Source organism: Mesoplodon mirus (assembly GCF_964341445.2).
Source record: "Mesoplodon mirus genome assembly, chromosome: 7".
NCBI lineage: Eukaryota > Metazoa > Chordata > Mammalia > Artiodactyla > Ziphiidae > Mesoplodon > Mesoplodon mirus.
Window position 1 is genome coordinate 47425894 of NC_138983.1, and position 20706 is coordinate 47446599.

At 40.9% G+C, this 20706-nt stretch overlaps 1 protein-coding gene across 5 annotated transcripts in view; it reads left to right on the forward strand.

Moving 5' to 3' along the window:
* DLG2 (discs large MAGUK scaffold protein 2) overlaps positions 1–20706 on the forward strand; it is a 1227261-nt gene that overhangs the window by 1149609 nt on the left and 56946 nt on the right. For all 5 annotated transcript variants that reach the window (XM_082627349.1, XM_082627348.1, XM_082627351.1 and 2 more), the window contains 2 exons: positions 4812–4988; positions 16126–16201. In XM_082627349.1, coding sequence (XP_082483475.1) covers positions 4812–4988; positions 16126–16201 — 253 coding nt within the window. The remainder of the gene's footprint in view (positions 1–4811; positions 4989–16125; positions 16202–20706) is intronic.

A 20706-nucleotide genomic window follows, 5' to 3' on the forward strand; every position in this document is an offset into this window, starting at 1 on the left:
CATATAACCCGTATGCTGGCTTGCCTACCCAGTAAATTGAGGGAGACAATGAATATAAAGTCTAGCATATTGTGAGACACTTAAAAAGCACAATTTCGGTCTGGTACCTAGGTCTCCATAGCCAGGTTGCACAGCCATGAGGATAAGCAGCTGCTTCACCACCCCCGCCTCCTTTCCTAGACTTCCCGGGTTGGCAAGGGGCCACCACATGTTGAAATGCAGAAGGGGCAGGAGGGATGGGAGAGTTATTGCATTATTCATGTCTAATTCTACTTGTCTAATGGACTTGTTAAAGCACCCTGGGTGGAAAGTGTGAGTCTTAATGGCATTTTATAAAAGTTGCTGTGATGAATTAGCACATAAAGCAAATTAGAAACAGCTTATCGCTTTTTAAAATAGGTGATTGGACACCGTAGCGTTTTTCCCAGATGTGACGATCCATTAATATCCAAAGGAACTAAAAGCTGCTGAAATGTGTCAGCTGCTTGTTTTTAGGGACCTGACAAGTCTGAATCAGTGTAATCCTAGAGGGGCAGATTGTCCAAGATAAATAGAACTCATGGAAAGAGCATGTTGCTGATCCCAAGGGTGGGAAATCTCCCCTCAAGAATACTTGGGACTAGAATGAAGCCCAGTAGAATTAATGTCTGACCTGGTGGGGACCTTCGGGATTGGTCTATGTTCCCCTCCCCTTACACACAGGGTCGCTGAGGCTTGAAAGAAGTGGGGCTTTCAGAGGTCATCTGAAATATTTCCACAGACCTTTCTGAGGGTCTACTTTGTGCCCAGCACTGTACTGGGTCCTGAGGATATAGTAAAGTGTTTTAGACGTCTTTGTACACAGTCCATAAGACAGCTACTAAGTGGCACAGTTGGGACCCAGATCCCCTGATTCAAATCCCAGTGCATTTTTCAGAATAATAATTATCATAGTAATAATAGCTAGCATTTATTGAGCACTTGCTACTGCCAGGCTGGTGTTACAATACTTTACATATCTTATGTCATTTAATCCTCACCGCAACTCTTTGAGGTGGCTGGTGTTATTATGCCAGTTTTACAGTTAAGAAAGCTTGAGGGACTTCCCTGGGGGTGCAGTAGTTAAGAATCCGCCTGCTAATGCAGGGGACACAGGTTCAATCCCTGGTCCGGGAAGATCCCACATGCTGCGGAGCACATAAGCCCGTGCACCACAACTACTGAGCCTGCACTCTAGAGCCCGCGAGCCACATCTACTGAGCCCACATGCCACAACTACTGAAGCCCACGCACCTAGAGCCTGTGCTCCGCAAGAAGAGAAGCCTCTGCGATGAGAAGCCCACGCACCGCAACGAAGAGTAGCCCCTGCTGGCCGCAGCTAGAGAAAGCCCACGTGCAGCAACAAAGACCCAGTGCAGCCAAAAATAAATAAATAAATAAATTTATTTTTAAAAAAATAAAAGAAAGCTTGAAACCCAGAGAGGTTAAGTAACTTGTTCAAGATCACACAGTTAAAAAGTTGCAAACCCTAGCAGTCTGACACTATAGCCTGCCTTCTTGGCCACCATCTGCCAGCTTTCCTGATGGCTTTTCTACCTCCACTCCCCACGCTTTACATCCAGAAGGAGCCTGGAGCCAAACTAGAGGTTTGGGGACCTTCGGATAGGAATACTGGGACAAGAACTGAGCAGTAAGGGAACTGCAGGAATTTGGGGGAGAAGAGGTGGTCAGCTCTGAAGGGAAGATTAAAAGTTCCTGGTACTGCTAAGTCGTGAGCACAGCCAGAGGGCGACAGGCTGGGAAATTGAGCCTGATAATGAAATGGCCACGTATGTGGGTTTTGGAGTCAGACAAACCTTGTTCTAGATTCAGTCTCTACTATGTGTGTACTTGTGACCTAAGGCAGGTTCCTTAATTTCCTGAACCTCCTCCGCCATCTGTAAAACAGGGGTACTGATTTTTATCTTTCAGGTTGTTACAATGTCAAATAAGACAATGAATACAAAGCGCCAGGCCCCCTAATATGGGCATAAGTAGTGGTTGCCATCATGATTATCATCCTTACCACCCTGTCACCACCTTCACCACCTCCTAGATTGAGGTGGGGTGGGGAGAACAAGGTGAAGAGCACCGAACTAGGACTTAGGGTTGGGAGACACACCAGCCCCAGGTTGCTGCCTCTAAGCCATGTGTCCTGGGGTTAGTTAGGGGTCCTTGCTAGGTTTGCCCCTCATCTGTAAAAAGGGGATACGAAGTACTATATCCATTGTGCCTTCTTTGTAGGAATGTATTGAGTCACAAATGAGGAAGTGTATGTGAATACACCTTCCAGTCTAGAGAGCGAGTGTTGGGGGTCCCAAAGACAACTCTCAAGGCCGATGATGTACTAGGAGGGCTCATCGCACTCAGCATAGTCATCCTCATGACTGTGATTTATTATAGGAAATGGATCCAAAGCAAACTCAGTGAACGGAAAGGTGCATGGGACAAAGTCCAGAGGAAACTAGGTGAAGCTTCCAGGAGTCCCCTCCCAGTGGAGTCACACAGGATATGCCTGATTCCTCCAGCAACAAATCGTGACAACAGGTGTAAAACCCTGTCTACCAGGGAAGCTCCTTACAGACTCAGTGTCCAGGGATTTTATTGCAGGCTGGTCACATAGGCACCCTCACTGCCTGGCACCTGCTGCAATTCCAGACTCCCAAGGGAAAAGCAAGTATTCAGCTTAAATGGTATTGTTTATATAAACAGCTTAGGCACAGTGAGCCATTCTTAATAGGAAATGGTAGGAACCCTCCCCAAAACTAAGTTCCCAGATGTCAGTCAAGGGCTGTCCTTATAAGCAGGGCTTTTTAAGGATGTAATCTCAGGATTGCTGTGTTAACTACTTTTTGCACAGAATAGAATCCATAGAAAGGATTTTTATAAGTATACACTCAAAAGGAGAAAAGGAGGTAATAATAATAATAATAACAGTTCATACTTAAAGATTGTCACTACGTGTAGGCACTTTTGTGTATGCGTTACATGTATTACCTTAGGTAGCATTTCATCTATACAACAATTCCATGATGGGGTGCTGTTCTCATCGCTGTTGTCATCACTGTGTTATATATGAGGGAACTGAGGCCTAAGAGGGGCTAGAGCGCTTGCCTGGGTTACCAGCTATGTGACTAGTAAGAAGAGAAGTAGTAGGACCAGGACATGGCCCTAACAGTGTGGCCCCTGAGTCGTTCCTTAGCTGCTATTATACCGCACTATGCTACACAGCACCTACCATGGGCCGGGTGCATCCGATGTGTTATGTCATTAACGCTCACCGCAGCTCCACGTGAATATAGTTACTGGACTAAGTTTACATTTAAAAACCTGTGGTTCAGGAATGTTAATTTGTGTCACATCAGCCAGCCAGAGTAGTGACAGAGTCAGGAGTGGGTCTCTGCCTTCTTTCAGTCCCCTTTTCCTGGCTGGGGTTTTGTGAAGTCTTTGGTAGGGAAGATGCAGATGGTCAGGGTGGAAATGAGTCATTCTAGGAGCTGAGACCTCGCCCCCACCCAGCCCATATTCCATCACCTGGGGACAGAATTAATGGAAGAAGGGGCTGTGTTGCAAGTAATGCAACTTTCCCTGCAGTATTTGAGAGCTGTAGATACTGCCTTCAGCTCTTTGGGGTTGCCATGACAGCAGATGTGACATTTCTTTCATGAGGAAAAAGAAGAAAGAAAGAAAGAAAGAAAAGAAAGAAAGAAAGGAAAAGAATCACACTTGGTCCTCAGTGATTTTAGACAGACCTGTTTACCAGCTCTAGCTAGTTTTGCTTGCATAGTGGCTACACTCTAAGGAAATTCTTAGAATGGAATCAAAGGGGAATAAACAGGGACGTGGCAAAATCTGCTTCTCCGGGGAAATCTCATGTTGTATGTGTGTGGTGATGGTTTGTGGGAGATACAGGAGGAGGCGGACTATGTAAAACTTGAGACAGATTGTCAGCTGTTTGGGACAACAGGTCGTCACTGAGGTCTCAATCATCATTGTAATTCTGCTTCCAACTCCCTCACCCCATCAGTCATACATATTATAGCGTGTTGGGCTCTGCAAAGGCTCAGCAAAGGCTCTTTAGTGGGGAAAACATGATACATAAAGCAAGAATTACAATTCAGAACGATAAATGCAATGATGAGATAGGCTTGGTATACCATGGAAGCAATTTATCTTGTTCATATCATTTTTTGTTCTTTGCCCGCACCGCACGTGGGATCTTAGTTCCCCGACCAGGGATCAAACCCTCCCCCCCTGCATTGGAAGCATGGAGTCTTAACCACTGGACTGATAGGGAAGTCCCTTGTTCATATTTTGATCTATGTGTCTATATACACACACATAAACATAGGTGTATTTTCATTATTGCTTTGTGAGCATTTAGTAATGTCATTAAATTAACCTCTGCAACCATCCAATTTTAGTGATAGTCCAATACTCCAGTGAGTGGAAGGGTCCCAGTCCCCTGTGGGAGGACATGGAAGTTGTTACCATGCTGCATTCAGAAAGATGCCATGGTTCTCTTCATTCTTTCCTTCTAGTGATTTGTAAAATTTGATTGTAGTGAGAGAGTACTAACCTGCCTTGCAACCTCCTGGGAGAAGTAAGAACTAATCGTGATTTGTGACCAAAGCAGTGGGAATGTTGACTGCAATTCCAGGGGTTAGTCCTGGGAGTTGGTATCCAATGGGCAATGGGTTCTCAGGGCAGGAATGAACAATCAAAACGGTGAATCCTAGATCTGTGCTGCCAGAGATTCCTAACAATGTTCTCTCTCTTGTCATTTCCTCCAGAGCCATGTTTGACTACGACAAGAGCAAGGACAGTGGGCTGCCAAGTCAAGGACTTAGTTTTAAATATGGAGACATTCTCCATGTTATCAATGCCTCTGATGATGAGTGGTGGCAAGCCAGGAGAGTCACGCTGGAGGGCGACAGTGAGGAGATGGGGGTCATCCCCAGCAAGCGGAGGTAAGAATGCCTTTTTTGTTTCAGAAGACTTGCTGCTCAACTCTCCAGGGAGTGGAGGTGAGGGAAGATGAAGATGTGGCAGACTGTTCACAAAATATCTATTTGAGTAGGATAGTCAGTCTGCGGGGAAATTGTCAGTGATGACAGGTGACACAAATTAAATATTCTCACGCTTCTCATGTTAGGGTTTTACCAAAACTGCTAACTGTGATAAAGTATAAAGGAAGAAAGAGGATCTGCTTCTTCTGCCTTCCTAAAACTTAGCAGCTTTCATGTGTTCAAGATTATGCTTATCAGCTTGTATACTGAAAAACTCAGAGGGGTTACTTTAGAGGTTCATAATTTACTGGATAAGTTTATAGAAAGGCCAGGTGAAAGCCAAGTAAAGTAGACTATTTACAAAGCTGATGTCCTGGCTGTGTATTACTTCCAGATATTGATGGGAAAAGACTAAAAGCCTCCATTCCAAAATCAGATACTTGGGGATAAACAACAAGGTCCTACTGCATAGCACAGAGAACTTTATTCAGTATCCTATGATAAACCATAATGGAAAAGAATATTAAAAAAGGATGTATATATGTGTAACTGAATCACTTTGCTGTACAGCAGAAATTAACACAACATTGTAAATCAAGTATGCTTGAATTAAAAAAAATAAAATGACAGTTCCATTGGGGAAATAAACAAAATCAGATACTCGGGATAAGAGCTGTCAAACATCTGGTGAGGTCTAAAGAGTGGGTTTACAGCTGTTTTTTATAGCGTTAGTTACTCTTGTCCCCCACCCCACCTAGCACTCCCTACTTTCACTCAGATAATTAGTTCTGTATATAATTCCCAAGTAAAGACTATTATGTTCTTTCTCTTCTAAGCATTTCTTCGACTCTGCTTTTGAAAGGCGGGAATAGGCTTCAGAACAGCCACGTCCTTCATCTGACCATTACCACTAGAAAGGAACTTTCCTGCCCATGAGTGTCCTTCTGGTACTAAGATATTGTCTGAGAAACAACTTATCTGCACCCTAGAAAAGAGATATGGTATGAAGTCAAAGTCAGAAATAATGCTTATTCAAAGCAGTCACTAACTTTTCTCGAGCTACAAAGGGCTCCCCTCCTCATATGCAAACACCCCAAATACCTATGTAAAAAATCCTCATGAAGCTGAGTATTCAATTGCTGCCGCATGCACAGTGACCCAGTGACTGAGCTAGCACCAGCCATAGTGGGAAGATGGAAATTAGCCAGAAATAACTCTGTGGGGCATTTGCACCCCAGAGAAGACCGGTCCCCCATTTTTCTCTGCCTGGGGCCACATAGCCTAGGGTGAATGTAGGGAGAGGGCAGCAGGCTGACTGTTCTGCAGCTGCTCCCTCCCACCCTCTAAGCCTATGCCTATGAATCTCCCAGAAGCAGACAGTTCTTTAAACCTCTGGGCTCCTGCATAATTGCCTGACATTGCTTTGAGAGGATGTTCTGAGTTTCTAGTTTGCAGTGTTTTCTGAATTCAAAGCAGTAACTCAGGACTAGTATATATTCTGTGTTTCTCCATTTCCGTTTATTTAAAAAAAATGTCAAGGCAACATGCATTTTGGTTTGCTTTGATGCGGTTAATCAGAGCTGTCTGAGGAGCTGTTCTGTAGAAGAAGGTGCCATCTTATTGAATGGGGCCCCAAGGGTAGAAATGGGGTGGAGAAGAAAGCTGTGTGGGAATAGATTTCAACTCATTTTTTTAAAAATCCTTTTAGTAGTTGGAGCTGGCTAGAGGTGATATGGATTACCTGGGAAGACCTAGAACAATGGTTTTCACACCAAAGGTACATTAGGAAGACTTAGATATGCCCCCCCCCCCACACACACACAGTGATTCTGATTCAGTCCATCTGGAGTGGGTTCTGGAGATCTGTATTTGTGTGTAAGTTCCTCCAGGTGATTCTGATAATAGAAGATTCAGTGGCAGGAAGTATTATAAAAGGGAATCAAACTTTGGGTGGGATAGTTGAACTATATGATTTACAGCCACTTTCCAACCCTTAGGTCCTGTGATTCTAATCAGTCTTGTCAATAGTCCTTCATTTGTTCAATTGCACGTCATTTCCCCCCTAAGGAACATTCTCAGTGCTAGTCCTCCTGGGGTAATTTTCTGCCTGCTGGTGGTCATTCTTGAATTGGCTCTCTCTCCTATTTTGGATGAAGGCCATCCTAACAGCCATGCTACAGCTGGCCTGGAGAAGAAGTTTGTCTAGTGACTCTAATGTTGATATTTGTATTCTCTCTCATGAAGGGTACAGTAGCCCACCCGCCATCTCGTGTGTGTGTGTGTGTGTGTGTGTGTGTGTGTGTATGGCTGTAAATGAATCTCTGTCAGATTTTCTCCTCAGGATTTTAACTCTTTCCAGAAATGTTACTATTATTTTATGTGTTTATAAAAGTAACATATTTCATTGAAAAAAAAAGGGAACATTTAGAAAAGTATAAAGAAGAAATAAAAATCACTTATTATCATACCCCATAAAGCGTTCTTGTGCGCTTATTTTAATGCAGTTTAAAATCTGTCATGAGGGCTTCCCTGGTGGCGCAGTGGTTAAGAATACGCCAATATAGGGGACACGGGTTCAAGCCCTGGTCCGGGAAGATCCCACATGCTGCAGAGCAACTAAGGCCATGTGCCATAACTACTGAGCCTGCGCTCTAGAGCCCGCGAGCCACAGCTACTGAGCCCACATGCCACAGCTACTGAAGCCCGTGTGCCTAGAGCCTGTGCTCCGCAACACTAGAAGCCACTGCAGTGAGAAGCCGGCGCACCACAATGAAGAGTAGCCCCCGCTCGCCGCAACTAGAGAAAAGCCCGCGCACAGCAACAAAGACCCAAGGCAGCCAAAAATTAATTAATTAATTAAAAAAATCTGCCTGCCAGTGCAGGGGACACGGGTTCAATCCCTTGTCCGGGAAACTCCCACATGCCGCAGAGCAACTAAGCCCATGCACCTCAACTACTGAGCCTGCGCTCTAGAGCCCACGAGCCGACGTGCCACAAATACTGAAGCCCACGCACCTAGAGTCTGTGCTCCACAACAAGAGAAGCCACAGCAGTGTGAAGTCCGCACACCACAACAAAGAGTAGCCCCTGCTCTCCACAACTGGAGAAAGTCTGAGTGCAGCAACGAAGACCCAAAAATGAAGACCCAATGCAGCCAAAAATAAATAAATAAATAAATTTTAAAAAAAGAAAAAATTCCTTTAAAAAATTACAAAAAATAAAATAAAATATATCATGAGCCTTCCCTAGGGCTGCTCTTTAATGTTTAACTTCTAAAGGAGGCACTCTTATTTTATACTGCATTCAGCATCTTATAACTATAACTCAGAATAAATGGTTACTGTTATCAATATGACTTATTATTAGATTAGGGTTATCCTTAATTCCTCTCTACCCCCTTTTATGAGTATAGTTCAGCTCGTAGAGCTGGTCTGGAAAAATCTCATAATGGATAACATCCCTTATGACTTCACCCTTTACAAAAATGTTTCTCTATTGATGATTCTATTTAACCATCCCTATGAAATCGTAAAATGAAGAGTATGAAAATCATTGCCTTTTCCCTCCCTCTTTTTAGAAGTTGGTAAATAAATTTTATTTAAATAAAAGCTCCTAGAGCATGCTAGACACTGTTCTAAGCCCTTTACAATTAACTTATTTAAACCTCATTACAACCCTATGGGGAAGGTAATATAATTAGCCTCATTTTACAAACCAGGAGTTTGAAGCAGAGAGAGATTAATTTACTTGGCTATACTGCCCAGCTAATAAATGGTGTAACTGGGATTTTATTCCAGGCTATAATGCTCTTAACTCATATGTAATCCTGCCTCCCAACATTATAAAAATAAGAATTGACAAAATTCAATTCATCAAGCACTGCTTGAGCAGCTTCTGTGTGCCAGGTGCTATCATCCAGTCACTGCCTGGAGCCCATTATTTGTAGGACCAACATGTAACTTTGGCACAGCTACACTGTGATGAGGGCTATATTGTAAATAAAGGTGCTGTCTTAGTTCGGGCTGCTATTACAGAATACCATTCACTGGGTGACTTATACAACAGACATTTATTTTTTGCAGTTCTGGAGTCCAAAATCAAGGCAGTGGCTGATTGGGTTCTCAGAGAGGACCCTTTTCCTGGTTTGCAGATGGCCTTATTGCTGTTTCCTCATGTGGCAGAGAGAGAGAGATCTTTTCTCTCATATTTCTTCATTTTGGCCACTAATTTGATTCATGAGGACTCCACCCTCATAACCTAATTACCTCCCAATGCCTCACCACCAGAGACCACCACACTAGGGATTAGGGCTTCAACATATGAATTTTATGTGGAAACAAACATTTAGTCCATAGCAGGTATCAAGGGAAGTGAAAGGGCAGCAGAGGAATGAATTCCATCTGATGATAGAGTATATATTGTGCCAGTTGCTTTCAAATACAAGATTTTCTTTAATCTTTACAAAAGCTTCATAAGGAAGCTGAAGATCAGAGAAGTCAAGTAACTTGCCCAAGGATGCAGTCAGCCACTGGCTGAACCCAGTTCTCTCTGTAGCCAGACCAGATGGCTTTTCACTACCCCAAGGGTATACTGGAGGAAGCCCTTGACAATTAAGGAGTTCTTACTACATTTTAAATACTATACTAACCAATTTTTTGTACTACTTAATATTCACCATAGGGACTTCCCTGGTGGCGCAGTGGTTAAGAATCTGCCTGCCAATGCAGGGGACACGGGTTCGATCCCTGGTCCCAGGAAGATCCCACATGCCACGGAGCAACTAAGCCCGTGTGCCACAACTACTGGACCTGCGTGCCACAAATACTGAAGCCCGCGCACCTAGAGCCCGTGCTCTGCAACAAGAGAAGCCACCACAATGAGAAGTCTGCGCACCGCAACAAAGAGTAGCCCCCACTCGCCGCAACTAGAGAAAGCCCGCGCACAGCAACGAAGACCCAACACAGCCAAAAATAAATTAATTAAATATTTTTTTTTAAAAAAGAATCTTTAAAAATAAATTCACCATAATTTTTCAAGTCTGTTAATATCCTGATTTCACCAACATGAAACCTGAGATCCTAAGAGGTTGAGTGACCTGCCCTAAGTCATAGAGCTAATAAGTGGCAGATGCAGGATTCCAACCCAGATTTGTGTGACTTCAAAACCTGGGCTTTGGGCCTCCCTGGTGGCGCAGTGGTTGGGAGTCCGCCTGCCGATGCAGGGGATACGGGTTCGTGCCCCGGTCCGGGAGGATCCCACATGCCGCAGAGCGGCTGGGCCCGTGAGCCATGGCCACTGAGCCTGCGCGTCCGGAGCCTGTGCTCCGCAACGGGAGAGGCCACAACAGTGAGAGGCCCGCGTACCGCAAAAAAAAAAAAAAAAAAAAAAAAAAAAAAACCTGGGCTTTTAGCACAGAATCTCTCTTTTCTGAGATTACATAGTTTCTGAGGGGCCAAACTAGGATTTGTTCCACTGTCTCTTAATCCAAGCCTCTATTCATTACCCCACAGTGACTGTCACCTGGGCTCTCAGATGACATCTTGCAGCTAGCATTGCATAAGGGTTTACTCACTTAGCTTCCCTGCAAGCCTGTGGCTGGTAACCTATATGGTATTTCAATTCTCCTTGCAACAGGGCCTTATGGAGCACAGGCAAAGGGATACCCAGCACCAAATGATGTTCCCACCATCCATTGCTCCAAGCCTGCCCTCATTGTGTGTTTGGCGGGAACCTGAAAACGCCAGATGGGAGATGGGTGAGAAGGCGGAGGAAGACAGTTGGGCTCATTAAAGCATGGCCATGTGGTATTCTCTGGAGACTCTAGGTGTCAGAATTGATTGCTCAAGTTTTGCCATCCAGTTTATGTTTTCAGTATTTTGGTCAGTGACCAAACCAGGGCGGAGAGGATTATTTCTGCTTAAATAATCTAATTAATTGCTTGCCTCTTGAGTGTGAGAGAAGTATGTCAGTCCTTTCATTGCAATTCAGTCTTTCTACACAGGTGACCCACCATTCCCTTAGGTAAAGATCTGTGGGTCTTAACATCATGTATTTCTGCTAAAGGAGTCTCACTTAGTAAAATAACTGGATAAGGTGATGCTAAACTTTTACATAGATCTTACATAGAACTTTTACATCCTACCAAGTACAATAAAAAAGTCGTAAAATGGTCAACAACTTTTTAATTAGAAACACTGGTTGTTTGAGCAAGTCACTTCAACTCTCTGAGCCTTGGTTTTCACACCCAGGTCAAGAACCAGTAGCCTCCTTGATGATTCATTCATTCATTTACCAACAAAGATTAAGCACCTACTATATGCCCAGCTCCATCTTAAGCCCTGGATCACTGTACAGATTATAGATAATACAGGTAAAGTTTAGCATAGCTTCTAATACTTCTGTGCTTACTCAAATGATATATGTTTTCCTTTCTTCAGAGTTTGAGCTTTTCATGCTCAAAACAACATAGCATTATGTAGGGCCCTATTTCTCCACCCTAACTGATCTTGGCAATAAACTATCCACATGTATCCCAAGAAGCACTAGGAGAGAGGACAGGGTTGAGGCAAGCGAAGAAAAAAGATAAGCCACATCCCCTGCTACCCATGAGAAGGGTTTGCAGAGATCCCCAAGAGGCAATCGACATGAGCCTCTGGGATAGAAAAACACAACTATTGTTAGGGATGCAGTGAATGTAAAGACTGCTAAGGAGAGAGATTGGTCCAATGTTTCTGACGTAACATTGCAAATAGACATCTAGCTAACCTGAATTTCAGTGTTAAAAACAAATTTATTCTGAGTTTTGAGGTGAGCCTGTCATAACAGGTATTATCCCAGTGACTCTTTGCTTGAGTTTGGTTATGGTTTATTTAAATCAGGACACTCGGGATTTGGGATGCAAGGAAGGGGGATGGTTGTCATTTGTGAGAAACTCAGCCCAGACGTCTAAGGAACTATATTGGTCTTAAAATTGTGGGTGACCATCTAAAATCTCATGTTTGTTGAAACCCATTGGATATGGGAGGCATGGAAGGTCCTTAAGTATTGTTTCCCAAACAGAGTGGATGTGGCCAGACACTGAAGTTAGCTGTTAAAAGATGTGTGCTCAGGCCCTATTTCTTCCACTTTCTAATTTGGCAAGCTTCAAGTCTTAGCTTTCCCAGCCATAAAATGGGGTTGAGAATACCACGCTTGCTTACGTCGGGGCCAAATGAGATGATGTAAATGTGAAGGAATTGTTCATTAATAATTATATGTTAAAACTTCAGCTACCACTTACATCATCATCATCATTATCATTCATGAAACTTCCAACCCAAATAGAAGTCACAACTTTCTGACTTCCTTCTTTTTTTTTTTATACATCTTTATTGGAGTATAATTGCTTTACAATATTGTGTTAGTTTCTGCTATACAACAAAGTGAATCAGCCATATGCATACATATATCCCCATATCCCCTCTCTCTTGAGCCTCCCTCCCACCCTCCCTATCCCACCTCTCTAGGTCGTCACAAAGCACCGAGTGGATCTCCCTGTGCTATGCAGCAGCTTCCCACTAGCTATCTGTTTCACATTTGGTAGTGTATATATGTCAATGCTACTCTCTCATTACATCCCAGCCTCGCCTTCCCCCGTTGTGTCCTCAACATCTGCATCTTTATTCCTGCCCTACTACTAGGTTCATCAGTACCAATTTTCTAGGTTCCATATATATGCATTACCATACGGTATTAATTTTTCTCTTTCTGACTTACTTCACTCTGTATGACAGCTCTAGGTCCTTCCACCTCACTACAAATAACACAATTTTGTTCCTTTTTATAGCTGAGTAATATTCCATTGTGTGTGTGTGTGTGTGTATATATATATATATGTATATATATGTATATATATATATATATATATATATATATATATATATATATATGCTACATCTTCTTTATCCATTCATCTGTCGATGGACATTTAGGTTGCTTCCATGTCCCGACTATTGTAAATAGTGCTGCAATGAACATTGTGGTACATGTCTCTCTTTGAATTATGGTTTTCTCAGGGTATACACCCAGTAGTGGGATTGCTGGGTCATATGGTAGTTCTATTTTTAGTTTTCTAAGGAACTTCCATACTGTTCTCCATAGTGGCTGTATCAATTTACATTCCCACCAACAGTGCAAGAGGGTTCCGTTTTCTTCACTCCCTCTCCAGCATATATTGTTTGTAGATTTTTTGATGATGGCCATTCTGACTGGTGTGAAGTGATACCTCATTGTGGGTTTGATTTGCATTTCTCTAGTCATTAGTGATATTGAGCATCTTTTCATGTGTTTGTTGGCCATCTGTATGTCTTCTTTGGAGAAATGTCTATTTAGGTCTTCTGCCCATTTTTGGATTGGGTTATTTATTCTTCTGATATTGAGCTGCATGAGCTGCTTGTATATTTTGGAGATTAATCCTTTGTCTGACTTCCTTCTTGAGTGAACCAAAATCTGTCACCTATACAGTAAAACTTAATTTTTTTTTTTACTTTTTCTATTGCTTGTTTGAAGATTAGTAATAAACCATAGCAAATATTAGGTGTGTTTGTGTGTGTGTCTATCTGTCTGTCTGTCCCTCTGACTTAATCTTTGCAACCCATTTGAGATTTAAGTGATGAACCACTAAAATGGCTTAATAGAAACATTTCTTAAGAAATATGAAAGGGATGAACTTAGAAACCGGTTGGGGGGGGGAGTTAGAACGCTCTAAGCAATTCTTAGAATAGAATATTGAGTTCAGCCTAATATTATTTATGTTTGGGGCCCATGTGAGTTCTATCACTTTATGCAGAATTTATTTGCATAGCCTAATCAAATAACCATATATTCTCTGCATGTTACAGTCATTTTGGCATCATCCGATGTACTAGTGTTCCCATAATTAGGCTGGTTAATGCAAAGAAGCCAGGATAAAGTCAGGGCAGAGATGAATATGAATTAGCATTTACACTTGGATTAAAACTGAGAAAAGCTGAAGTAGCTTGTAGTAGGCATTTCCTCAGTGAGCATCTTTCCACTTGGCAGTTTACCTTATCTGAAGTCTTCCTTGATCTCCTCCCAACTGTTGTATGTTGGGTGCAAGTAGAAACTCTTAGTGGAGCATGTTGCTTTCATATCTGAGGTTCGATTTGAAGAATTTTCTTCATCTGTTTCCATTCAAATATTCTACTCTCACACTGAAATAAATATATTCTGAAACTCCATTTTGTAACTATAGAAACCCTGATCTTCAGTGCGTTTCAGCTGGAAACACAAAAGAACTTTAAGTTAAAGAGGAGTATGTTGTTCATTATTGATCTATGAATAGCTTAGATTTCATAAGCCATTAAGTTTCTGTAGATTCAGGGTTTTTTCCTCTCCTTTTTCTTTCCCCATTTTTGAAATTAGAGCTAGCCATATTTAAACCAAAAAAAGATGCTAAAACAATGCAATGAATATGATTTTAGTTCAACTGTTATTTATTGAGGACTTGCTATAATACACTGAGTGATATGTGGACTTGTCCTCAAGGAACATACAGCCTTGTATTCGCAACTCAAAAATAAACAAAACACAAGGAAACGAGATAACACCAATATAGACATACAAATAAATGTCGTGGAGCTTAGAGGAAAAAATGATCATGTCTAATTACAGAGGCTCAAAAAAGAATCAGAAGTATTTAACTTCTCTTACCTCTTTTCAGCCCCATCCTTCAAATAGGCACAAGTCCTGCCAACTTTGTGTTATTAATATTTCTCCAACCCTTCCCTCTCCTCCACCTCATTATCACTGCTCATCATTTCTTGCCTGGATTATGGCAGTAGCTTCTAAATAGGCCTCCTGCTTCCCACTGTTCCTTCCCTCCTCCAATCTATCTTCCTCCTCCCCCAGAGTCATTTATTTAAAATGCTAATGTCTATCACTTCTCAGCTTTATAGCCTCTAATAAATCATGAGGATTCCCCAAAGGAAAACCCCATGTCCTCAGAGTAGACGGATACCCTTTATAAGGAGGTCTCACCACCTCTTCAGCCTCATGTCCCTGTGTTGTATATACCCTGTACCAGAATCTTCCTGCAATCTTTAGCTTGATTATATCCTCGGGTCATGGTACATGTTGTTCCTCCTGTCTGGGAGATTCTCCCTAAACTTTTCCCACTGACAAGCTCTTTCTCACCATTTAAGTCTCACATAAATTGACACCTCCTCCAGGAAATCCTATCCTCGGGTCATGGTACATGTTGTTCCTCCTGTCTGGGAGATTCTCCCTAAACTTTTCCCACTGACAAGCTCTTTCTCACCATTTAAGTCACATAAATTGACACCTCCTCCAGGAAGCCCACCCCATTGCTTTCCACCCCCTCTTTATCTTCCTCCAATGAGATAAATGTGCCTGTACTGCTTTCAGCAATCTTTTGTGCAGCAATGTCTGTCTTTTTGTCCCTCTGTCCCTGCCAAGAACACATGACTGTGTGTTCATTAAAGTGGTGCTTTTTAATTTTTTTTTTCTTTGTTCCCCAGCACCTTACTTGATACAGGGTAGGCATTCAATAAGTGTTTGATGAATGAATGAAGGTGAAATAATGAAAACTGCAGAGATGGCAGCAGAAGGACATTGGGGCAAAGGAAAAGTTCAAGATTATCTGTAACATGTTTGGTTTTGAGGTGAAGGTAAATAAATACCCCAGTATTCCTAAAGGGAAGGGAACAAAAAGGAAACAAAAAGAGAGAAGGAGATATTAGGAGATGAGAGCTTACTTAGCTTCCTAGGTATTCTTCTCTGTGGACTATGATTTCTTGAAATAGATTTTGATTGATTCAGGCATTTAAATAACAAATATTGGGGTTTTGTTGCTTCCAAATATGTGACTTTCAGTACATGTAACACAAAAATTGCAAGCAATGTGTTAGCAGCTTAGAGATATCATACCAAGACTTTTTATACTGAACAAAGAAGAGAAATATTTTAAAACACATTTTATTTGCGCTGTAGGATAAGAATAGGTGTTCTTCATTTGATAAGAAACTTAATCATAAATGCCTTGCCATGTAATCGACTCTTTATTTTCCATTTTCTTTAGGGTGGAAAGAAAGGAACGTGCCCGATTGAAGACAGTGAAGTTTAATGCAAAACCTGGAGTGATTGATTCAAAAGGGGTAGGTACAAAATAATCGAAACATTAAATTCTCTCGTTTGCCATGGATTTAACTATAATTGACATTTAAGCTGTTGGTAACAAACAGATTATGGAGCTACTGGACAGTAGAGCACTGTTATAAATGTATTGCTATGCAGTGATGTAATTTCTGATGAAGTAGATTTATAGTAAATAAATTTGGGGGGTAAAGCTGCTAGTGGTCAGCAGAAATGATGTGTTGTGAAGGTGATGCAATGACTATAGTGAGGAAGAAAAAAATGGTTTCAATGTTATTTCTTTAATTTTTTTCTTTTAAATATTCTAGAAGGATAGATTCCATAAAAGATACCTGCTCATCATAAAATATGTCTAGTCCTTTACATATTATAAAGTCAGGATAGTCATGGAAATATACATATGGATCACCTAAGTGAATACATGGATTGTTGTGACAGACATAGAAAAGAAGAAAGTAAACAAATGAAATTTAGAGTTATGCAACCATCACCACAGTCAATTTTAGAACATTTCATTACCCCATAAAGAAATCTGTAGCTGTCACTTCCCTCTCCCTCAACCACAGCCCCTCTCCACCCAGCCCTAGGCAACTACTAATCTACTTTGTCTCTATATATTTGCCTATTCTGGGTAGTTCATATACATGGAATTGTACACTATGTGGTCTTTTGTGACTGCTTTTTTCACTTTACATAATGTTCTCAAAGTGCCTCTGTGTTGTAGCATAAATAAATACTTTTTTTCTTTTCATTGCCAAACAATATTCCATTGTATGGATATACCTCATTTAATTTATCCACTCATCAGGTGATGGACATTTGCATTGTTTCCACTTCGGGACTGTTATGGATAATGTTGCTATAAATATTTGTGCACAAATTTTTGTGTAGACATATACTCTTATTTCCATTGGGAATATACCTAGGAGTGGAATTTCTGGGTCATAATGATAGCTCTATATTTAACATTTTGGGGAACTGCCAGACTATTTTCCAAGGTGGCTATAACATTCTACATTCCCACCATCAGTGTATGAGGGTTCCAGTTTCTCTACATCCTCACCAACACTTGTTATTATATGTCTTTCTGCTTATAGTCATCCTGTTTGGTCTGAAGTGGTATCTCATTGTGGTTGTGATTTTTATTTCCCTAATGACCATTGGTATTGAACATCTTTTCATGTGCTTATTGACCATTTGTATATCTTCCTTGGAGAAATGTCTATTCAGATCCTTTGCCCATTTTTAAAATCGGGTTCCTTTGTTGTTGTTGAGTTGTAGAAGTTCTTTGTATATTCCAGATATTAATCTCTTATCAAATATATGCTTTCCAAATATTTTCTCCCATTCTATGAGTTGTCTCTCTTGATAGTGTCATTTGATTCACAAAAGTTTTTTATTTTGACAAAGACCAATTTATCTTATTTTTTCTTTTGTTACTTGTGTTTTTGGTATTATATCTAAAAAACCAAGGCCATGAAGATTTATGCCCATACTTTCTTCTAAGAATTTTGTAGTTTTAGCTCTTACATTTAGGTGGTTGATCCATCTTGAATTAGTTTTTGTATACGATATGAAGTAGGGTTGCAATTTCATTCTTTTGCACATGAATTGTTTTCTGTTTTATTTTTGGATTGTTCACCGCAAGTGTATAGAAATACAGTTATTGTGTATATCAATCTTATATCCTGCTACCTTGCTGAATCCATTTATTAATTGTAGTAGGTTTTTGGTGGATTCCTCAGGATTTTCTATCTACAAGATCATGTCATATGTAAAAAGAGAGAGTTTTACTTCTTTCTTTCCAATATGGATGACTTTTATTTCTTTATCATAACTGATTGCCTTGTCTAGAACGTCCAGTGTTGGATGGAAGTCGCAAAAACAGTCATCCTTGTCTTGTTCCTGACCTTAAGGGGAAAGCATTTAATCTTTCCTATTAAGTATGATGTTAGCTGTGGGTTGTAAAGCTTTTTAAATTTAGTATTTTTAAGTGATAGTACTAGTATCTTATTGCTATATCATAAAATACCTTTCCCCACCTTCTGCCTCCCTATTCTCTTTCTCTTCATCTCCTTTCCTTTACTTTTCTGTTCTAATAATTTTGGCTGTGAACATCACACAGAACCACAAGTTTAGGTCAATAGATGTCACCATGAAAAATGAGAAGAAAAGCTCAGAAGTTTTGAGCCCTAAACCACAACACTGCCCTTTGTATTTTTAAGTAGAAGTGTCACTGGGCAGCCCAGTCATTGACACAATAATTTACTTTCCCCTAAAGCGTTCAGGTGAAATGGGAATTTATTTAAACATGGTGTCACTCTTAAAAAAAGAAAAAGTGAGGCCATAAGTCATCATGCATGGAGTCCTTTCAAACAAATACTGCTTCTATACAAAGGGGTAGGATTTTTCATTGATTCTTGGTGAGAATTTAAGAATAGATTTCCTGTTTGTTTCATATATATAGTTGGATATACATCAGAGAATTTTTTTTGAATACCTACCATGTGCCAGACTCAGGATTAGAACTTGTGAAAGATACAAAGTGTAACATAGGCCCTTCTGCTCAAGAGCTCCTAACATCAGTTAGAACCCAGATGTCTTTTTGGTAAGGCCAAACTTTGTGTTGTGTTTTTTTAAATCATATTGCTAAATACAGTTAGGTATGAGCCAATGAATAGAATATAAATTCTAGGACTTGAATGCCTGTTGAAGGAGAGGCAGTGATCATGTGAAAAGGGAACCCCTGGACTGAAAGTCATGAGAGTCAGGTAGCCTGGGTTCTGGTTTCAGTTCATTACTAAGTCACCACTGCTCTTTGGACATCATTAGCAATATAGCAGCTTTGAACTATATCAGGGATGTCAAACAAGTTTCATCTCCTATGGAAACCGATGAATTGATGGTTTCTAACTAGAATATTGTGTTGAAAATGACTCTGAGGCCATATGTGACCTCAGGAGGAAAAGTGTTATGATTGATTAGTCATGACTAGCACAACATTGGGAATTGTTCTCTATTTGAGGTCCCCGGATTCAGTGATTTTTTTAAGGTGCCTTCCAGCAATAATTGTCCATGAGCCTGTGAATTAAGAAATAATAAACCAAAGTTTTCTAAGTCCCCATGAGAACAATACATCAATGAGAAGACTTTTTCCCTGAAGTAGAAAGCAAAGGACAGTTAAGAGAAAGTGCACTGAAGAAAGGACAGACCAACTCTGTGGAGAGTTGGGAAAGTCAGGAGATGCCACTCACTCTGAGCCTTCGACAAGGACTACAGAAATAAGTCATTGTTACAAAGACCTCAGTCTCTGGGACCCTGGCATAAACTCAGCATAATCTGAAGAGGAAAACTTTTTATAATGAGAAAGAGAATGGGATATTTTAAGTAACTTTATCATAAGATGGCATTCACAGAGCATTGTGAGATGTGGGGGATTCAGAGTGAAAGCCATGGTTACTGCCCTGGAGGATCTTAGAATCAATTAGTATGTATAAAGCAGGCTGTGACAAGAGTCTTATTAGTAGTGTGTACAAGAGCTATGGGGATTCAAATGAATGGATGTGGGAATGACCAGAGAGCACTTCATAGAAGGACTTGGGCTTTAATTGGCCTATCAGTGCTTGAATTACTTTTCCAGAACTAGTCATTAATTTTTAAAAATTGAGTGCTGCACAATACCAGGTACCGTGCTAGGTGCCTTGTAGGGCAGCAAAGTGATTAAAAAGGCAAAGACTTTTTATACTTCTATAACAAGTATACTTTTTATACTTTAATACCACGGAGCTCACAAAGAGAAATATAAGCAGGCAAACAATGGTGATACAATATCACTGGTGATCCCCATAAATTTAGGGAATTAGTCTCTATTTTAAATATCAGGAGATTGCACCTCAGGAAAATTAACTAATTTACCTAAGATTACACAGCTAGTATGTACAAAAGTCAGTTTTAAATTCAAATCATTTTGACAGTAGAACATTTGCCCTTTTCATTCCTTCACACTATCCCTTATTCTGTTGGAGGTCAGAAGAAGAAGAGAGTTACTAATTATGCCTTGGATAAGAGAGAAGACTTCAAAGAGAAGGTGATGATACTTGAACGAGATCTTGAAGTTTGAGTAAGAGTTTGCCACACATAAGAAACAGCATGTACATGAAGGTGGAAACCGTAGGCGTATTGGAGTAAGGCCAAGCAGATCAGGGACACCAGATGGAAGGTGTGGATGGTGTGCTGGGAGTTGTAGCTAATGGGGCTGACTGGGAAGATCTGGAAGGTTGGGAAGCTTGTATGGAAAGCCTGACTATGAGCTTTGATGCTTCCTGGGTTTGGAGAGTATCTATGAGGAAATCTGAGGCTCTCCATTACAAAGTGCCCATTTGCTACAAATGAAATGCCCAGGCTTTCTGTCCACCTCATGTGCCTTCACAAAGTCTGTGTCTACACATGCAAAGACAAGTGGACAATTGTGTCCGTAACCCAGATAATTCCAGCCTACCCAAACCCA